The 20,779-nt window shown below is 33.5% G+C and overlaps 1 protein-coding gene across 5 annotated transcripts in view; it reads left to right on the forward strand.

Annotated features, from left to right (window-relative positions):
- The window catches only part of LOC141569638 (lysine-specific demethylase 6A-like), a 162,337-nt gene that overhangs the window by 127,259 nt on the left and 14,299 nt on the right, over positions 1 to 20,779 (forward strand). For 3 of the 5 annotated variants that reach the window (XM_074323718.1, XM_074323720.1, XM_074323721.1), the window contains exons 10-16: positions 10,390 to 10,483; positions 12,025 to 12,151; positions 16,978 to 17,076; positions 17,201 to 17,420; positions 17,953 to 18,087; positions 18,535 to 18,690; positions 20,079 to 20,174. In XM_074323718.1, coding sequence (XP_074179819.1) covers positions 10,390 to 10,483; positions 12,025 to 12,151; positions 16,978 to 17,076; positions 17,201 to 17,420; positions 17,953 to 18,087; positions 18,535 to 18,690; positions 20,079 to 20,174 — 927 coding nt within the window. The remainder of the gene's footprint in view (positions 1 to 10,389; positions 10,484 to 12,024; positions 12,152 to 16,977; positions 17,077 to 17,200; positions 17,421 to 17,952; positions 18,088 to 18,534; positions 18,691 to 20,078; positions 20,175 to 20,779) is intronic. The other 2 variants (XM_074323719.1, XM_074323722.1) reach the window with 1 other exon arrangement.

Genomic DNA, 20,779 nt, shown 5'->3' on the forward strand with positions numbered 1-20,779 from the left:
TTAGCAATATGCAGTTAAAATTCCTCTATTTCTTTTCATGATTTGATAATTCATTTCTGTTTAGGTCTACATAATATTTTATGGTCTGGATATACTCCATTTTTTTGTTAATTATGAAAGACATTGTGGTTGCATCCAAATGGTGCCAGTTCTGAATAAGGCTGCTGTAATTGCTCTTGGTTTTCATAAATGCACTTTATTAGTTGAGGTAGTTTCCCTATATTCCTAATTTGTGGAGTGTTTTTATCAGTGGGACTGATTAAAGTCTTTTTGTTTTTAATTGTATTAATGTGAAGTATTACACTGAGTGAATTGTGTATGTTGAACCATTCTTTCATTGAGGGAATAAATCCTACTTCATCATAGTGTATGGTTTTCTATTAATATGCTGCTGAATTTAACTTGGCAGTGTTGTTTCGAGAATTTTTGCATAAATATTCCAAAGGGACTTTGGTATGTGTGTTTTTCATGTCGTGTGTTTGAGTTGGTTATCAAGATAGTAGTGACCTCATCGAAAGCATTAGGAAGTATTCCTTTCCTCTCTATTTTTTGGGTAAGCATTTGAGAACTGCTGTTAATTTTTCTTTAAATATTTCATACAATTCACCAGTGAAGCCACTTGTTCCAAACATTTTTTTTCACTGGAGATATTTCAATACTGATTCAATTCCTTCACTTACTATAGTTCTGTTGAGATTTTCCTATTTTGCCTTACGTCAGTTTTGATAATTTATGTGTCTGTAGCAATCTGTGCATTTCACCTAGGTTATGTAAAGTTTTGGCATACAATTTTTCATAATATTCTTATAACACTATTTTTATGAGGTCGGTAAATATGTCTCACTTTATATCAGTTAATTTTGTCTTTTATTTTTGTCAATCTATGTCAATGTTGTTGATCTTTTCATAAGTTCAACTTGTGGTTTGTTTATCTGTTTACTACTTCTCTGTCTCTGCTCTAATCATATTTTCCTTCCATCTGGCTTTGTGTTTGGTGTTCTTGTATTGTAGCTCTTTAACATTTAATATTAAGTTACTGATTTTAAATTTGTTTCTTTTAATGTATAATCATAAAGAAGTGTAAATTTCCCTTAGAACTTGTTTTCATGCATCTTATAAATATTTTGTTAGCCCTCTTGTGCTTCCTTTCCTTGACTCATTGCAGGTTAAGAATGTTGTGTTTATTTCCACACACTTAAAATTTTTAAAACCAGTTTGCTTTCTGTTAGTGACTTGTATTATTTTTGTGTGTTTGGAGAATATAATTTGTATAATTTTATGCCTTTAAAATTTGAGGATTGTTTTGTCCTAAAAATGTTTTATGTGTACTTGGAAGAATGTGTATAGTTTAGTACACAGACATGTCTCTTACATCTAACTGGTTTATAGTGTTTTTTAAGTTTTTTATTTTCTTGTTGACCTACTATCCTGATGTTTTAATTCATTACTGAAAATATGACATTAACGTTTCTAACTCAGATTGTTGATTTTATCTCTCTTTAATTATCAATCTTGGCTTCTTATATTTTTGGGTTCTATTTGGTGTGTATATTTTTATAATTGTTACATCTTCAAGAATTGACTCTTCTTATGAACGTAAAGTGCTCATTTTCATCTCACATAAGTTTTTTGACGTAACATCTATTTTGTTGGATGTTAGTATAGCCACCCCAGTTCTCTTGGTTACTGTTATTAATGTTGAATGTATTTTATATGTTTTCACTTTTAACCCCTTTGTGTCATTGGATGTCAAGTGTGTCTTTTGTAGACATTAATTGGAACTCTGATATAAGTGGAGAGTTGATCCCATTTATGTAATTACTGACAAGCAACGACTTTCTTCTAAACTTCCACTGTTTGCTTTCTTAGTTTTAGAGTTTTGTGGTCCTCGTTTCCATTATTACTGCCATTAGTTTGGTCTGATTTTTTTTTTTTTTTTTTTGCAGTGTACCACTTAGATTACATCCTTATTATGTGTTTTTACCATGGACTTTATTATTAACATGCTGTGTTTTTAGCAGTGTAGTTTGAATTTATTTAAAAATGTTTTCAGTAGAGTACAAAATTTTTTCTTCAATATACATCTGTTTTACACCTCCTCCCCTTTGTGATTGCCAAAACTTACATGTGTACATTGTAAGCTTATTAACATAACTTTATATTATTTCCTGAAATTTGTTGTTTAAGTTACATAGGAACAAAAGAAAAGTTACAAACAGCCTTTTTAAAATTAAATGTATTGGGATGACATTGCTCAGTAAAATTACATGTTTCACGTATATAATTCTATAATACATCATCTGTACATGTCTTCACTACCCAGTCCATTTTCCCATCAGTATATATTTGACCCCCTTTACTCTCTTTTACCGTCCTCTTCTGCCTTACCTTGTGGTAACCATTAATCTGTTGCCTGTGAGTTTATTAATCTTGACTGATGCTTTCAGTTTTATATACCACATGTGAGTGAAATATGGTTCTCAACTTTTTCTATCTGATTTACTTCACTTAGCATGGTAATCTCAAAATCCATCCACATTGTCACAAATGGCAGTATTTTGTCTTTTCTCATGGGGGAGTAAAATTCCATTATAATACTGACTTTTTAAATGTACCTGTTACCTTCACCATTTTACTTCATTTCTTTATATGGTTTCAGGTTACTTTCTGGTATTCTCTTTTCTCAGCCTAAAAGACTCCTTTTTATTGTTTCTTGTAGGGCAGATCATTTAGGTGTAGATTTTCTTAAGTGTTTCTGGTTATTATTCTTATGTTACTATTTTTTAGTGGATAAACTTGCATGGTTTGAAATAAAATGTAAAGAACTTTAAAAAAAAAGTCTTGCTATTTCTTTTATGATGTCAGTTCTCAAACTACTTCTCCCCAAATAATACTTTTAAATGTTAATATCTCTGTATTTTTTCAGAATTACTTCATTTAGATGTTGAATGTATAAGAATATATTCATATGTTTAAAACTCATTTTTGAAAAGTAGCATACTATATCAACTATGAGTCTTGGGGGGGTTGTTTCTTAATATTTTAGTGGCAAATATTCATACTTTGAATTTTTCAATTTTATTTCTTTTTAAGTGTACAATTTGGTGGCTTTAAATCCATTCATACTATTGTATAACCATCACTAGTCTCCAAAACCTTTTTGTAACTCTAAATAGAAAATCTTAACCACTAAGCAATAACTCCTCCTTATCCCCCTCACCCCATTATCTGGTGACCTGTATTTTATATTTTGTCTCTGAATTTGTAGATTCTGATAACTCATGTAAATAGAATCTTACAATATTTGTCCTTTTGTATCTTATTTCACTTTGTGTACCTTCAAGGTTCATCCATGTTGCAGCATATATCAGAATTTCATTCTTTTTTTTATGGCTAAATAACATTAAATTGTATATATGGTCCACAATTTTTTCCTGTTCATCTGTAAATGGACACTTGGGTAATTTCTACTGTTTGTCAATTATGAATAATGCTTCTATAAACACTGGTTACAAGTATCTACTTAAGACTGAGTTTGCTTTGCTTTTGGGTATATATGAGGTCGAACAATTACGTTTGTGAACTTGCCCCCATACGCTTATAACAGCAGCACTGTACAAACAGCTTGGTAAGATTTCATAACCTTGATACATCAGTGTCTCACAGCTGTGTGTTCGTGTAGACATGTGGAGGTGTCTTGCTGAGTGGCATTCGTTGTTGTTGTTGCATTCATTGTTTGTGTGCCATTGCGAGAATGTCGGAGCTTGAATTAGAGCAACGAACAAACATTAAGTTTTTTGTTAAACCTTGCAAGAGTGGAAGTGCAATCAGGGACATGTTAGTCCAAGTTAATGGAGATAATGCCACGAAGAAAGCAGCAGTGTACAAATGGATAAAACGTTTTTCTGAGGGAAGAGAACACATCACTGATGAACAGAGATCAGAGTGGCCAGTAATGAGCAGAACTGATGAAAACATTGCAAAAATTGATCGAATTGTGTGTCACAATTGTCAGCTAACTGTGAGAAGCATAGCAGACCAAGTGAACATCAATAGAGAAATAATTAGGTAAGTCTTAACTACAAATCTTCGCATGAGAAAGGAGTGTGCAAAAAATGGTCCCGAAGGAGCTCACCGATGAACAAAAGCAAAGGAGAGTCGAAGTTTGCCAAGATCTTTTGGAGAGGCAAGACAGTGTTTAGGCTGTGTTATCACTGGTGGTGAAATACAGATGTACCTGAAACAAAGCATCAAAGTGCACAATGGAAGTCAGCCAGTTCTCCATGACCAAAAAAGTTCCATCAGTTCAAATCAAAGGTAAAAATGATGTTGCTAAACCTTTTTTGATATCAGAGGGATTATTCATTATGAATTTGTACCAACTTGACAAACAGTTAAACAAGTTTACTATTTGGAAGTGCTGAAAAGGCTACATGAAAAAGTTAGACGAAAACAGCTTGAACTTTTCACCAACAATTCATGGCTCTTGCATCACGACAATGCACCAGCTCACACGGCACTGTCTGTGAGGGAGGTTTTAAGCCAATAAGCAAATAACTATTGGAACACCCTCCCTACTCACCTGATTGGACCCCAGTGACTTCTTCCTTTACCCCTTTACCCACAGGTAAAGGAAATATTGAAAGGAAGACATTTTGATGACATTCAGGACATGAAAGATTATACAACGATACCTCTGATGGCCATTCCAGAAAAAGAGTTCCAAAATTGCTTTGAAGGGTGGACTAGGCACTGCCATCAGTGTATAGCTTCCCAAGGGGAGTGCTTTCAAAGGTGACCATAGTGATATTCAGCAATGAGGCTTGTAGCACTTTGTCTAGGATGTGTTCGAACTTAATTGTCTGACCTCATATGAGTGAGCATGTCCCATTGAAGTAGCATTTTGGATTTCTTCAGATAAATACCCAGAATTCGGATTACTGGGTCCCTTTTTGTCTCTTGTTATCTTTGACTTAATGTCTATTTTATCTGGTATAAGTATTGCTACTTCAGTATTTTTGTTTGTTTTCATTTTCATGAAATACCATTTTTCAATCCCTTTCCTTTCACTTTGTGTGTGTCTTTCAGTCAGAAGTGAGTCTCTTGTAAGCATCATATATGTAAGTATGTCTTTCAGTCAGAAGTGAGCCTCTTGTAATTAGCACATATGCATTCAGCCACCCTATCTTTTGATTGGAACATTTAATCCATTTACATTGAAAGTAATTTTTGATAGGCATGTAGTTATTGCCATTTTATTTATATTTTTTATTTTATCTTAAGTCCCTCTAAGATTCCTTGTAATACTGGTTTGGTGGTGATGAACTCCTTTAGGTTTTTCTTTTCTGGGGCGCTCTTTAGCTGTCCTTCAATTCCAAAAGATAGCCTTGCTGGGTAGAGTAATCATAATGTATTTGGGTGTTGGCCTCTTTGGGTGCATCTTGTTTTAAACTCTTCGCTTCCTTGGCTCGTATTTCTATTTCCTTCACAAGGTTAGGGAAGTTTTCTGTCATTATTTCTTCAAATAGGTTTTCAATTCCTTACTTTCTGTCTTCTCCTTCTGGTATCCCTAAAATGCAAACATTGGTACACTTCAGGTTGTCCCAGAGGCCCCTTAAACTCTCCTAATTTTTTTTTTTTTAATTCTTTTCTCTTTTTGCTGTTCTGATTTGGTGTTTTCTACTTCCTTATCTATTAAATCACTTATTCGATCCTCTGCTTCAGACAATTTACTGCTGATTCCCCATAATGTATTTATTTCCATTATTGCAATTTTTGTTTCCGACTGGTTCTTTTTTATGTTTTCTCTCTATATTTTTATGTTTTCTATCTCTTTGTTGAAGTTCTTTCTGAGATCATTGAACATGCTTACAATTTATTTTTGGAACCCTGCATCTGGTATATTTTTTCCAATTTGCTTAGTTCTTTTTCTGGAGCTTTGTTCTGTTCTTTCATTTGGGACATGTTTCTTTGTCTCCACATTTTGGCTGTCTCCCTGTCTTTCTTTCTGTGTATTAGGTAGAACTGCTATGCCTTCTGATCTTCATAGAGTGGCCTTATGTAGTAGATGTGCTGTGGGGTTCAGTGGTGCCGTCTTCCTGGTCATTTGAGCCATGCCCTCCAGGTGTGTCCCTTGTGTGGGTTGTGTGTGCCTTCCTCTTGTAGTTGAGTCTTGGTTGCTATTTGCCCATCAATTGTAGTTGAGTTTGGTTGCTATTTGCCCTTGGGCTCAGTGGTTATGAGGATTGGCCTTGACTAAATGGAAGAGTTGTGTTGCAGGGCTGACCCTACAGAGCAGTATCTGCCTCAGCTGGTCTCTGGTGTCTGCCCAATCTGCCCACTGGGCGTTTTATCCTGTGAAGCAGCTGGGTGATATTCCAGCTCATTTTGAAGCTGGCCACTGGGGTGCATCAGTCCCAGAACCACCTGGGAGAGGACTCTTTGCACATCAAGTCAAGCTTCATTCTCCATCCCACCTGGTGCTACCCAGCAGGAGGCACAAAGCAGTCCTCAAGTGGCTGCCACCCGTGCCATGCTTGGTAGTGCCCTGAGAGGCCAAGCTGTGAACCAAGGCCAGCTTTTGCTAGTGCTGGGCTAGGGCTGCTCGGCCAGAGGTACAGGACACACTTGTCTGGGTCCATGAATCTTTGAGAGTCCCTAGGAAAGTCTGCAGCATGACCCACGGCAGGCAGTTTTTATGAAAAAGTCACTGAAAGCAACTTGGGTGTACCTGAAAGTTGTGCGGGGCAAAGGTCTCAGAATCATCAGGGTTGGGTGAATGATTAGCCAGCTTGATGCAGACTCAAATAATGACAACTGCATCTGCACACTGGGAAGGGGGACGGTTGAACAAAGAATAGCTTTAGTCAGCATCTCCGTCCAGGGGAAAGCTGCACCTCCATCCTCTGTCCTGAAGCCACACAGCTCAGCTCCTCCCCGTACTCCCCTCTTGCCTCTCTAGCTGCTAACTCAGCGCTGGAGCTCAGAGTTACTGGTTCTGCTAGTAAGTTCCTAAGTGAGTCCTTTAAGAGGATTATCTGGGACTCCAGCCACCCTACTCTCACTCAGCCACAATCTCCCCTGGTTTTCACAACAGGTTATGAGGACTTCTCTTTCCCTGGCACTGGAATATTGGGCTGGGGAGCTTGGTGTGGGGCTGGGACCCCTTGTTCTTCTGGGGGCGAGGGACGGGGAGGGACCTCTGCATCCGAGATAGTCCTTCTCAATTTTTAATAGTTACATGAGTGTGGGGCCAGCCTCTTCTGCATCTCTGCCCCTTTTACCAGTCTCCAGGTGGCTTCTATCCTTAGTTGTAGGGTTCTTAACAATGTTTTAAGTGAACAGTGCAGTATTGTTGACTATACGTTTAGTGTTGACCAGGAGATCTCAGATCTAGGACTTATTTAACTTTCTAAACTGAAACTTTATCATTGTTGATTAGTAACTCCCCATTACCACCTTCTCCACTCTCCTGACAACCACCGTTTCACTCTTTGAGTCTGTGGGTTTGATGATATTCAGACCTTATTGTAATCATGCAGTATTTGTCTATTTGTACTGGTTTATGTCACTTAGCATAGTATCTTCATGTAAATAAAATCATAAATAATAAAATATTTAGGAATAAACTTAACCAAGGAGATGAAAGACTTGTATGCTGAAAAGTACAAAACAATGATGAAATAAGACATGAATAAATGGAAAAACACTGCGTTTATCATTGGAAGACTATATTATTAAATTGTTCATACTGTCCAAATTGGTCCTCATATTTCATGCAATTACTGTTCAAAATCCCAATGGCATATTTTTACAGATATAGAAAAAACAATTTTACAATTCAAATGGAACTATAACAGACCACAAATAGCCAAATCAGTCTTGAGAAGATAAAGCTGGAGGTATTACATTTCCTGATTTTGAAATAGTGCAAAGCTACAGTAACATAAACAATATGGTCTCATTGTTAGCATTAAGGCAGGCGTACACACCAGTGGAACAGAATAGAGTGCCATAAATAAATCCAAGTATATTGGGTCAGCTGATGTTCGACAAGGGTGCCAAGAATACACAAAGAGGAGTTGATAGTGTCTTCAACAAATGGTGTTACTAGGAAAAATGAATATCCATACATAGAAAAGTGAAATTGAAACCCTGTCTTACAAAAACAAAATTAACTCAAAAAGTATTAAAAGACTTGAAACTGTAAAACTCCTAGAAGAAAACTTCATGACATTTATCTTGGCACTATACATCAAAAGAGACAATCAGCAGTGTGATAAGGCATCTTTCAGAATGGAAGCATATACTTGCAAACCACTGATCTAATAAGAGGTTAACAAGCATGATTTATGAATGGGCTAAGGGTTTGAATATAAATTTCTCCAAAGAAGACATATAAATGACCAACAACAGATTTATGTAACAGTGCTTAGTGTCAGTAATAATCATCGGGGAAATGTAAATCAAAACCACAATGAGATAGCACTTCAAACCTATCAAAATGGCTATTACTAAAAAGGCAGTATGTGTTGGCGAGAGTGTGAACCTTGTACACTGTTGGGATGAAAAACGGCACAGCTGCTATGGAAAGCAGTATAAAGATTCCTCAATTAAAAATAGAACTATCATATGATCCAGTATCCCACTTCTGAGTATATATCCAAAAGAGTTGAAGTCAAGATATCAATGAGATGTTAGCTGCAGTTCTTTTCATAGTAACCAGGATATGGAAACAACCATTGACAGACAGGTGAATGGTTTAGAACTTGTGTTTTGTACAAGTTTTAAACATCCTTGGTAAATTTATTGTATTTTTTTCTTTTTAATGCGGTTATAAATGCAATTATTTTTCTTTTAGAATTCTGTGCTAGTGTATAGAAAATACACAACTGATTTTTTATTGTTAATTTTGTATCTTGCAATTACTGAATTGGTTGGCTGTGTATGTGTGTATGCTTGGGGAAGTGTTTATATTTTAGTGTATATTGGCATCTTTGTGGATGTGGAGTTGGTGTCCGTGTTTAAATTGTGACATGCTTGTGTATCTGTATATGTATATAAGAAAGAAATCAAAACCATGTTTTTCCTCTAATTTCCTTGTCACATTTGGTTAGAGTAAAAACTCAGTTTTTTTAGTTGTAGTTGATACATTTATTAGAATTAAGTATATCACTCTGTTTGTTTAATATAGATGTCATTTTCCTTCTTTGTTACTGTACTTAAAAAGTATCTAAAGCCATTGTTGTTCCAGGTATATTTTAAAGACGATATGTTTTTTTCTCGTGTTAGTTTTTCCTGTTGTTTTGGAGGAGTTAAACATACCCCAGCAACAATAATATATTTTAGTCTTCTTAGTACTTTTTGAGGGAGACCTGTGGACAGTGGGCTCTTTTAGAAATTTGTACCTTAAATATGAAGTTGTTAGACCGCAACTATGGAAAATGTTATGTCTTTAAAAAATACTTATAAGTATTTTCAAGTCTGTTTCCTAGAACATAAACAATGTGTAGTTGATGCCTGAACAACATGGTTTTTAACTCTGCAGGTCCTCTTATATGTGAAGTTTTCTTCCAGTAAATGCATACAGTAATGTAAATGTATTTTTCTTATGAGTTTCTTAACATTTACTTGTTTCTAGATTTATTGTATAAGCATGCACATATAATACATATAACATACCAAATATGTGTTAACCAACTATTTATATTATCAGTAAGGCTTCTAGTGAACAGTGGGCTATTAATAGTTAACTTTGTGGGGAGTCAGAAGTAATACAACATGGATTTTTGATTGTGTGAGGGGTCAACATCCCTAACCCTTACATTGTTCAAGGGTCAACTGTATTTTAAAATTAAAATCCTGTCTTTGTAAAGGATTTGTAAAGGATAGTAGCACTTGCTCTATTTGCTTAATTAGTTGTCCATATCTTCAAAGTCTTTCTAGGCTAATTATACATGGGATGATTGAATACTTCTACAGCTTTGTGAAAGTTAAGTAACATATGAGGTTGAAATCATTTTCTTTGTAACTTTTGGGATACAGCAGATTTTTTAAAATGTCATTTTTTTGACACATTGTTATTTTGAAGGCTAGTTGTATTAGTGATTAATTATTCTGAAACATGGCTGTCAAGGGTTAAAGAAATAGTCAGTTAATAAATTAGCACTTCCTACTTTCAGTTACTTTTTAAATAATAGAAATTTAAACTATTTTTATTATTTAAATCTTTATACACTAGCCAGCTCACAAATATGTTATTAGTGTTTATTCTACTTTATTACTTGAAGAATTAATTAGATCATGTCATTGGCTCCTTATTAAAATCTAGAGTATTTCTGTTTGAAGATTTATTACTTAATTTTTCTATGACTATTTTCTACTCTTTAGAGGAAGTATCATTCTGCAAAAGAAGCCTATGAACAACTTTTACAGACAGAAAACCTACCTGCACAAGTGAAAGCAACTGTTTTACAACAGTTAGGTACATAAAAATTTACCTTTTATTTAATATTGCATTACTTTAAAAATTTGGGGGTGCATGGGAGCAATTTTAACACTTCTGCTTTAAAAGTCAGTTTTTCTTTAGAATTTTCTGCTTTAGGATTGTGACATACTATTTTGAGACTGCATGTAAAATAAATACTTTACTTTGTAAATGTATTCCTTGTCTTCTTTTGTCCGGAATTATACCAATTGTCTAGCACAGTCCATCTGAAATTTTATCTAAATTCAGTACTTCAATGGAGCTAGTTATTTTAAATTCTCCATATTATACCCTAGTACTTGACCTCTGGAGGCGTTTTGAGTTCTTGCCTGTGCTTATCACTCCCTGAAGTTAATTGAATTAAAATTATTCACACAGCTAGTACGTGGCTCTTGAGCTTTCTTTCCTACATTTATTCATAATATGAATTAATGTAAATGTTTTACATAAAACTATAGAATATGCTATATTTTCTCCAACAGTTTATTATATTCCTATATTTCAGAGAAAATCTAGTATTCAAAAGTACTCTGTCATTTTTCTGTAGAGAGTAGTAAGGATACTCCTCAGTAATTCAATTTGTTGATTAGTTATCGTATCTATGTTTGATATTTGGTTTGGTGTTTGTTTTTCCTTTAACTGTTTCTGTCTGGTCTTGGGCAAATAGTTCCTAAGTTTCAATCAAGTTTGTGATAATATGAATATTTTCACAGTGGCACTATTTTATTTATAATGTCAAATAAATTAAGCAATTAAGTACAGTTTTGCTTAAGTGATAATTTTGCAAACTTAATTTTTTTTATACACTTGAATTGACTCACATGTGATACACTGGTTTTTATTTGTCTTAAATGTTTAACATATTTCATCATGATTCAGTCTTTTTGTTGTATCAGCAGCTGTAATTCTAAATGTTTTTATTAATCAAACACTCTGTACTGCTCTTAAATCTTTGAATCAGGTTTTTAATTTGGATTTCAATATAGCCTTGGTGGCATTTTGTTTGTTGTTATATTTTGCATGTTAATGAGCACAACCAGTGCCAGTAAGGTGTAAGAGTTTCTATAAGGTTGTTATTTTTTAATTGAAATTATTTATTTATTTTTATTATAGAAGCTTTTATTTATTCTTTAGAAATAAATGTTGGCTTGCTAGGTGGTTTTCAAAATACTTAAACCTTTAAAGGAATAGTAAGTGAATTGTCTTTCATTATTTGACTCATGAGTTGGATTTTTTCTCCCCTAAATTTATAAAAGGAGAAGTTATCATTTCTCATCTACTAAGTGTTAATGCAGTAAACCCAAATCACTTCAATTTCTCTTTTTAAGGGTCCTTGGTAGCTTTGATTGTATTTGTTTTGTGTGAAATAGACTTTCCTGTCCTATCTTTGGTTATTTTAAATTTGGGGAAAATTTGATTCAAGATAAATGAATAAATGTACTGAATGAGCATTTTAATTTATTTGTGTTCCTCATGGTATTTTTAAAGCTAGAAGAAGAGTTGAATCATGGGTAAATGCTTATAATTTTTAATTATAGGTTGGATGCATCATAATGGAGATCTCCTGGGAGACAAAGCCACCAAAGAAACTTACGCGATTCAGTATCTCCAGAAGTCATTGGAGGCAGATCCTAATTCTGGCCAGTCTTGGTATTTCCTTGGGAGGTAAGATCACATACTTGGGTTGTGCTGTCTAGAGTTGACTTAGAATATAGAATGTTAGATCATGTAACATTACCTGGTCAGTAACATTTTATTTAAAATACAATGTAGCAAAGATTCTTCAGAGGTAAAACTATCACTCTAAATGTGGTGCTTTTACTGAGAAATTACTTTGCTTTTGAGTTTTTGTTTTTACATCGTCTTCATGTGACTTGAATTACTGATAGTTTTAGAGTCTTGAAAATTTTAAGAATCTTATCAGCTAGTAATCACTACTATTGTTTTTCAATTCAGTGTTTGTATTGTGTCCCGTCTACGATTTCTATCCTTGTTAATGTATTTATTGTTATTAATAATTTTTCTTGTACCTCTTGATCACCATTAGTAGCCTCTGGAAAAGTTCATTTAAATACAAAGGGTGCCAAAAAAATGTATACCCATTTTAAGAAAGGAAAACTATTAAAATTGTAATACTCAATATACTTGGTTCACAATTAAGTTGGTGAACTTGTTGCAGTGATGTTGCTAACCTTTTTTGATATCAGACAGATTATTCATTCTGAATTTGTATCAATTGGACAAACAGTTAAACACATTTACTATTTGGAAATGCTGAAAAGGCTGCATGAAAAAGTTAGATGACCTGAACTTTTCGCCAGCAATTTATGGCACTTGCGTTGGGACCAATGCATCAGCTCACACAGCACTGTCTGTGAGGGAGTTTTTAGCCAGTGAACAAATAACTGTATTGGAACCCCTTCCCTGCTCACCTGATCTGACCCCCAGTGACTTCTTTCTTTACCCGAAGAGAAAGGAAATATTGAAAGGAGGATATTTTGATGATACTCAGGACATCAGGGGTAATATGACAAGAGTTCTGATGGCCATTCCAGAAAAAGAGTTCCAAAATTGTTTTGAAGGGTGGACTAGGCACTGGTGTTGGTGCATAGCTTCCCAAGGGTATGTACTTCAAAGGTGACCGTAGTGATATTTAGTAATGAGGTATGTAGAACTTTCTCTAGGATGAGTTTGCAAACTTAATTGTCTGACCTCGTATACTGATAACAAAAGATTAATACAAGTCACATTTGACTTCTGCAATTACAAGAGATGCTCAAAGTGGTTACCATCAGCATCCAGACACTTCCAATTATGTCAAACTACTGCTTGAACGTTGACCAAAGTGTCCCCTTATATACATTTTTTTGGCAACTCCCTCCGCCCCCCCCCCCCCAGCCCATAGTTTAAGCTCTCAATTATCGTTTCACCTATAAATGAAAAGTTTGGATTCGATCTATCAGCAAGGTTGTAAACTTAATTTAATTGTACTATTTGTTTTAATTGTAAATTTTGCCCCATTCTTTTTTCACAGGGAATAGTTTGTTTTGTAGAAGGTCATTATGAAATCCAAGTAAAATTTAGTTCTTGTGTTAATTTTAGTTTTCATACAATGGATCATTTAAAATTTTTTTAAAGTATGTTTTAAAGGTATAATTCCATTTAAATTTTAATTATTTATTAATCATGTACAATAAGATTTAACTGTTAAGTGAGCTATGTTTGGTAGAATTTTCTTGTAGTCTTCAGGAAGGCTTATAAAAAGAGTAGTTTGAGTTTCTTTAATATAGAACATGAGGGTCCAAACTTAGACTTTCTTCTCCACTAAATGTCCTCAGGAAGCAGCTCAATCTTTTCTGTCTCTATTGCCTAGCAATGTGCCTTGAGCAAACAAGTTGTATAATAAACAGAGTTAAGTGAACTAAAAGTAGCATTTGGGTTTAGAGCAAACACTACTGTTAGCTTTGTACAATGTATATCTTAATATAGTGACTATAAAAGAGGCTTATTACTAGACAAGAGGAGGAGGTATCAACCTTGATCTCTAAGTTTTATATGTTAGCACTCCCATTACTATGGATTAAAAAATATGAATCGGTATTTTTTTCCTTTGGTTCAAGATTAAAAATTTGTAGCATCATATACATTGTATGTGTGTCTTTATTATAAGGGGTTTGTCTTGTTATTGTTTAATCACAGCTATAATCAAGATATAATCAAATGTGTTTAAAATTACCAGTGTACGAATGATATACTTTTTAATTTCTGTGAGAATAGCAGGGCTTTATTCCATAGAGGGCTTTATTAAGTTATCTGAATTTAAAACTGAGTTGTGCTTTACTTTTAACTTTTTTAGGTAAAATTTCTGAATGTATTTGAACACTTTTCTTGACTTCTAAAACAAGATACTTTTTTTTTTTTTTTTAAGTTCAGGCTTACCATTTTAGACAGTAATTATCTTTAGTGTCAAATTTTGTTTCTACGATTTTAGTTCTCATATTGGCATCTGCTGCCTTATATATTGCTTCTAATTGGCTTTATTGTTAGAGAAAATCAAGTTTGTCAAAAATTATATTTTAAAACTTATTAAAGCTCTGAATGAGGATCACATTCATTGTCATTTTATGTCCCTAGTGTTTTGGAGACTTTTATTTGTTACTTCTCCATTCAAGGTTGTGTTGCATATTGATGTTGCTTGTTGATTGGGTTGTAGATATTAAGTGAGATGGGGATGTGGTAATAGTTAAACTAATCTAGTAATGACTCCAGCAGTCTCCCACAGTCTCCCACAGTCACAATACTATTTGAGTTGGGAGTGATCAGGCAGCAACTTTGTTCACCTTTCTCATTCTACAGATGGGGGTGGGAGTGAGTTCAGAGATGAGAAAAAGTGGTTTCCTCAAGGTCATATAGGTAATTAGTGTCCCAGAAAGAGCTATAACCCAAGTTTACCGAGTGCTGCTTCTATTACACGAGCCTACCTCAGAGGAACCTTGTAAGTTGTGTTAGAAGAAAAGCATCAGGTGATTGGACTCAGACATTAGTGCTTGGATATACTGACTTTCTATTTTGACTTTTTAAAATTTGAATATGAAAATACTGGCTTCAGGAAGTACTTCTTATTTCTCTAGAATTTAGGCAGATTTGTCTGATAATCTGATATTTGAGTTTGTTAAAAATTGTTTTTGTCACTATTCACATTGTCTCTATTGTCTGTCCCTGTTTGTATTAATGCTAACTCTATTTAATTCTCCCTCTGACACATAGATTGTACCCACTTTCTGAAATGTCTGTCTCTATGTCTTTTACTGGCATTTCTCCCAACCCACAAATTAGCCATTATTTTCTCTTACTTCTACCCCTCTCCTGTGTGCATCTTGTGTGCTCTTAAACTGGTCTCTCAAAGTGGCTGAATTCCAAATTCAAATTTCTGACTCTTAAGATGTCAAATTCAGTTTCGTGTCCTTTTACTTATACTGAATATTACAGTAGTCCTCACCATACATCTAAATCAGCATCATTTTAAAACGTCTGCTCATAGTCTCTCTTACTCTAGCTACTTTATGTTTCTTTTGACAAAAATTTACTTTTTTATACTGAACAGGTTTCAAAATTATAATATCTCATTAAATATCTTAAGAAAATCTTCAAGTCTTTATCCATCATTTTGGGTTGTTTTTTTTTCCATACCATTTTCGTCACTTCCACTATAATCTCCTAGTTGAAGTGTATATGGCAGCCTTGTTGTTTGATATTTATTTTCATTTCAGTCTCTAATTTTTCATTTCACACATTGTTAGAAGATTAATGTTTCTATAAAGAGCTTTTGTCCTGCCTCTGCCTTTTTGGAAAGAAAGCACAAGTAGGTCACAACTGGATTTAATATTTTCCATATGTAGATAATAATTTTTGCTTGTACTCTTCAAAGCCTATAAAATGCCTTCTATCATCTTTTCTGCTTTACTCTATGGTTCTCAGCCATTTGGGTTATACGAATTACCAAAATTTCAATCAGTAATTGTAGTTCCCAACTTAGAGTGGCTGTACAATTAAAGATAATATTTTTTTTTTTTTTTTTGCTATTTTATGCCATCTAGTGCCATATGAAGTAAAATTAGACAAATAATTTCATGGATGTAACAATTCCTACATCTTAAGAAAACAAATGTTAAAAATAAAGACAACTACTTAAGACAGGAGACTTTTCCCATTAGCTAACATAATAGAACAACCATCCTCTTATTCATTATATGTGTATAATTTTTGTATTTTTGTTTGTTTAGTTAGTTGTTCATGTTAAAGTCAACATATACTGGCCTTCATTTAATACGCTTTTGAACACTTTTAAAAAAAATAAGATTAAAATGTTGTAAATTGTTTACAAATACGTATTAAATAGAAATTTAAAATATGCTGTATACAATTTTAATAGTCACTTGCTGTTAATTGTCTCAGATTTGTATTTTTCATGAATTAAGGAATGTTTGTTCTGAGTGTTATGAGTTCAGAAATGAAAATCCAGATATACTGCTGAAAGAAATTATTAATATTATATAATAGTTTTCTCTTTGTTTTGTAGCTCTATATTCTTGTCATGTAGGAATCTGGAGTACAAACTACACATAAATAGAGCTCTGTGTGTTTAACCGTGAATATTACTGCATTGGACAAATTGTGCTATAATGGTTTCAGTAAACTTTATCAATATGATATGTTAGCACTTACGAAAGAAAGTTCATTTAACAACACATTATAACATGGAGTGTGTGTGTGTATGCAGTATGCATAGATATCTCTGTATGTTAGCATGTTAGTGTTTTTCCTTTCCATTACATCATACATTTTGGCAAATAAATATAGTTAATTTAAGTATTAATGGAAAACTCTCTCTGTGTATCTATGTATATAGATATATGTATATAGATATATATGTATATAGCTACTTGTCTATATCTGTTTATGTATATATTTCCTTCCTGTCCCCACTGCAGGTGCTATTCAAGTATTGGGAAAGTTCAGGATGCTTTCATATCTTACAGGCAATCTATTGATAAATCTGAAGCAAGTGCAGACACATGGTGTTCAATAGGGTAAGGCTTGTGTATATAAGATTAATAGTATTTTAATTGATATACAAGTTCATTGAAGCACATATAGTGTATATTAATATTATACCGAGTCATTTTAGACACTATTTTTTATTTCTCTTTCCAGTGTGCTGTATCAGCAGCAAAATCAGCCTATGGATGCTTTACAAGCCTATATTTGTGCTGTACAATTGGACCACGGGCATGCAGCAGCCTGGGTCGACCTAGGCACTCTCTATGAATCCTGCAGTCAACCTCAGGATGCCATTAAATGCTATTTAAATGCAACTAGAAGCAAAAATTGTAGTAACACCTCTACACTTACAGGGAGAATCAAGTTTTTACAGGTGAAAATGTTAAGTAGCATATTTTACAAGACACAATTTCTATATGATAACCGGCATGAGGAGGGTGGCTAGAAAGTTTTTGTTTGTTTGTTTTGATGTCAATAATTTGTTCCCATAATTTTTAATATTTTGTTATATTATTTTACTTTTCATTTTAATTGAGATATGCAGTATTTAAAATATTCTTTTGCACGTATGCTTTTTAATGCACATTAATTTGCATGATTTTTCTGTATGCTATCTACGTTTTTAAGTTATAGCATTTAGAGAAAAGAACACATTGATTTTCACTCTTGCTTGAAATTTCCTGAGACGCTATCTGTAAGAATTCTGAAAAACACCTTAGCTCTGTTCTGATTCGCACAAGTGTATTCTAGTTGCCCTCTTTATACTTAGCATATATCTGAAACCCCACATTTAAAATTTTTTTTCTTTAAAAAATAAGTACCTGTAACATTCAGGAAGATTTAGTGGACTTGCTCTTACTCAAGTAGGCCTGTGTTAAATTTGCTTTTTACATAATTTTTCCTAGGCTCAGTTGTGTAACCTTCCACAAGGTAGTCTACAGAATAAAAATAAATTACTTCCTAGTATTGAGGAGGCATGGAGCCTACCAATACCCGCAGAGCTTACCTCCAGGCAGGGTGCCATGAACACAGCACAGCAGGTGAGAAGTTGGGTTATATTCTGTAGATGCCCAGCTTTAAGGGTTCTTTGGAATCTGTAGTCATCAAGTTTATATTACTAAGTGCAGGATTGACTTTTTAAACATATATAAATCTTTCAAATTTAATTACAAAGGGATTTTACATCAGAATAAGACTTCCTCTGATATGGGAAGAAATGTGGGTACCAGTTTAAAATCTTTACATAGTCTCATGATTTTGAAAGGAATTTCTTAAGGAACTGTCGTAGTAGTTTGTTTAACTTAAAAAAACAAGTTTTCCAAAAGAAGGTACACATTTATCCCTTGATGATTCATTTGATTTTATTTTTAATAATTGTAATGTGTGATCACACAGCTTTGAAAAATATACAGCATATAAAGTTTTATAATTTGAAGGAATGAATTAAGAATATCTCGACCCATATTTTTGTCTTCTGTAATCCTTAGGCCTATAAAGCTCGTCATCCAACTACTGAACCTGTGTTAGGCCTCAGTCAAACATCAATTGCACAGCAATCCTTGCCAGTACACATGATTACTTCTGGCCAAGTAGATGGCCTATCCAGTCCTGCCAAGAGGAAAAGAACATCTAGTCCAACAAAGGTATATGTACACTTTAGAAAAATGGAAAATTCCAATGGAAATGAAGCTCTTAGGTCTTGCATTTTAAATTTGTATACAGAGACTGAAAAGTTCTTCAATTATTGTGCTATATACAAGCAGTATTTGCTATTCTGAAATTTTAGCATCATTTAAATACAGAAGAAGGTAGGGATAACTTTATTTTCATCAAGTCATTTTATTCACGCTAGGCTTTTATGAAATTAACACACTTTTTACCACCCACTTTCTACTGACATTGAAAGAAATTGAATGCTGTTTATAATAGACAGCATGTTAGCTCTTGGAGCCACGAATTTAGATAAGAGCCTTTTTAAGGTGGAGTAAGGAATGAATGTATGTTTCAAATTCATAGTTTTCCAAATTGATAATGGATTTTAAATTATTTTCTAAGTGACTTAAAAAGATAAGTCATGTGTATATGTAAATACTCCTAGTCATGTAGTGGTCTCACTACTCGTAACTGTTAGGATGTGAATTAAACCAAATGTTTTTAATTTTCCAAATTAAATTTTCCTTAGAATATTTCTGACAACTGGAATAGTGACTAAACTGTTTCACACACTTCCGTACAGCAACAGGTTAATTCATGGTGTTTGACACCACAGAGATTATAGGTATGAAATATTCTTTTGATATTTCTCCCTATTTTAAAGTAGAAGTAATAAGCTTTAAGCTGTTTTAAAATGCAGTAATGTATTATGTATGGAAGTATATTGAGTCCACATTTTCCAGAGTAACAGACATCATAATTCAGTTTTGTTTTTCACTTTTTTAAAGAAGTAATACATTCATGTGTTTGAAATGTAAGAATTAATAGAAGATGGGGTACACAGGTTACTGCCTCTAGCCATTTAATTTTTCTTTCCAACAAATAATCAATCTTAATAGCTTCTTTTGTGCGTTGTTTTTAAATAGAAATACATTGTACATGCACAAGAAAATAGGTAGGATGCTATGTGTATCTTTCATGACTGTATAGTGGCTGCATAACCTTACATTTTAAGACTCCATGGCAGCCACTGATTATTTAAACAGATTTCTTATTTTTAGACTTTCAAGTCATTTCCAATGTTTCTTTTACAAACAGTGCTGCTTTTCATGAGTTCTGTTATACCATATTGTAAACAGCTTTCTCTATGAAGATTGTAATTTCCTTTCCACATGATATAGTTAGCTCAAAACCAGATGAATTTCTGGTGTTTACCTTTTTCTCTCTTAGCTTTCTGAAAGAACCTTATCTTAAAATTGATAACTTTGGGCTAGGAAGCACATTGACTATGCAAAAGTTCTGAGTCTGTAGTCTTTTCAGTGACAGTTTAATGTCTTATTTCTTGGATTTAACTTTATATATTTTTTCGTCTTTCTAGCACTTGGAACAGCTGCATGCAAATAAAGATAACTTAAATCCAGCACAGAAACTGATGCTGGAACAGTTGGAAAGTCAGTTTGTCTTTATGCAACAAGTATGTATATCATTTTTATTTTAATATTTATTATCATGTTTCAAATATTTTACTTGACTATAATATTATTTTATAGTATGTAATGCTCACTTCAACTTTCTGCATGTTATCAATGGAATTTACATAACTGGGTTTAAATACTAGTGGACAGATTTATGGCTTTAAAGCCATACATTTATGGCTTTAAATATTTGTATAATATCTCTTTATTTGTATAATATTTCAGGTGTGTGACACAGGCTTATCTTTGTTATTTTACAATTAACAAAGTATCCATACTGAGGTTGAGTGGTTTTAAGGATTGTTTGATATCAAGGATTGGCATAAATGTAATAGAATGGAAATATCAAATCCCCTACTTAACAATGGAAAATAAAGCCTATGAGTTATTTATTCATCATAATTTTTCATCTGCTTTCTATGCCATTATGCCACTTATGAAGGCGATTTCTTTAACTATATAAGGAAAAAGTTTTCTGCTTTACCTATATGAACATAGTATGACTTTTTTAAAACATCTGATTTTTATCCAGGAGATTAAATGTTATAACAAATTCGGGATGTACTGATGACACATTTCCAGAGTCACACAAGCAGGTTTTCTT

Source organism: Rhinolophus sinicus, chromosome X (genome assembly GCF_036562045.2).
Source record: "Rhinolophus sinicus isolate RSC01 chromosome X, ASM3656204v1, whole genome shotgun sequence".
In the NCBI taxonomy this organism is placed as follows: Eukaryota; Metazoa; Chordata; class Mammalia; order Chiroptera; family Rhinolophidae; genus Rhinolophus; species Rhinolophus sinicus.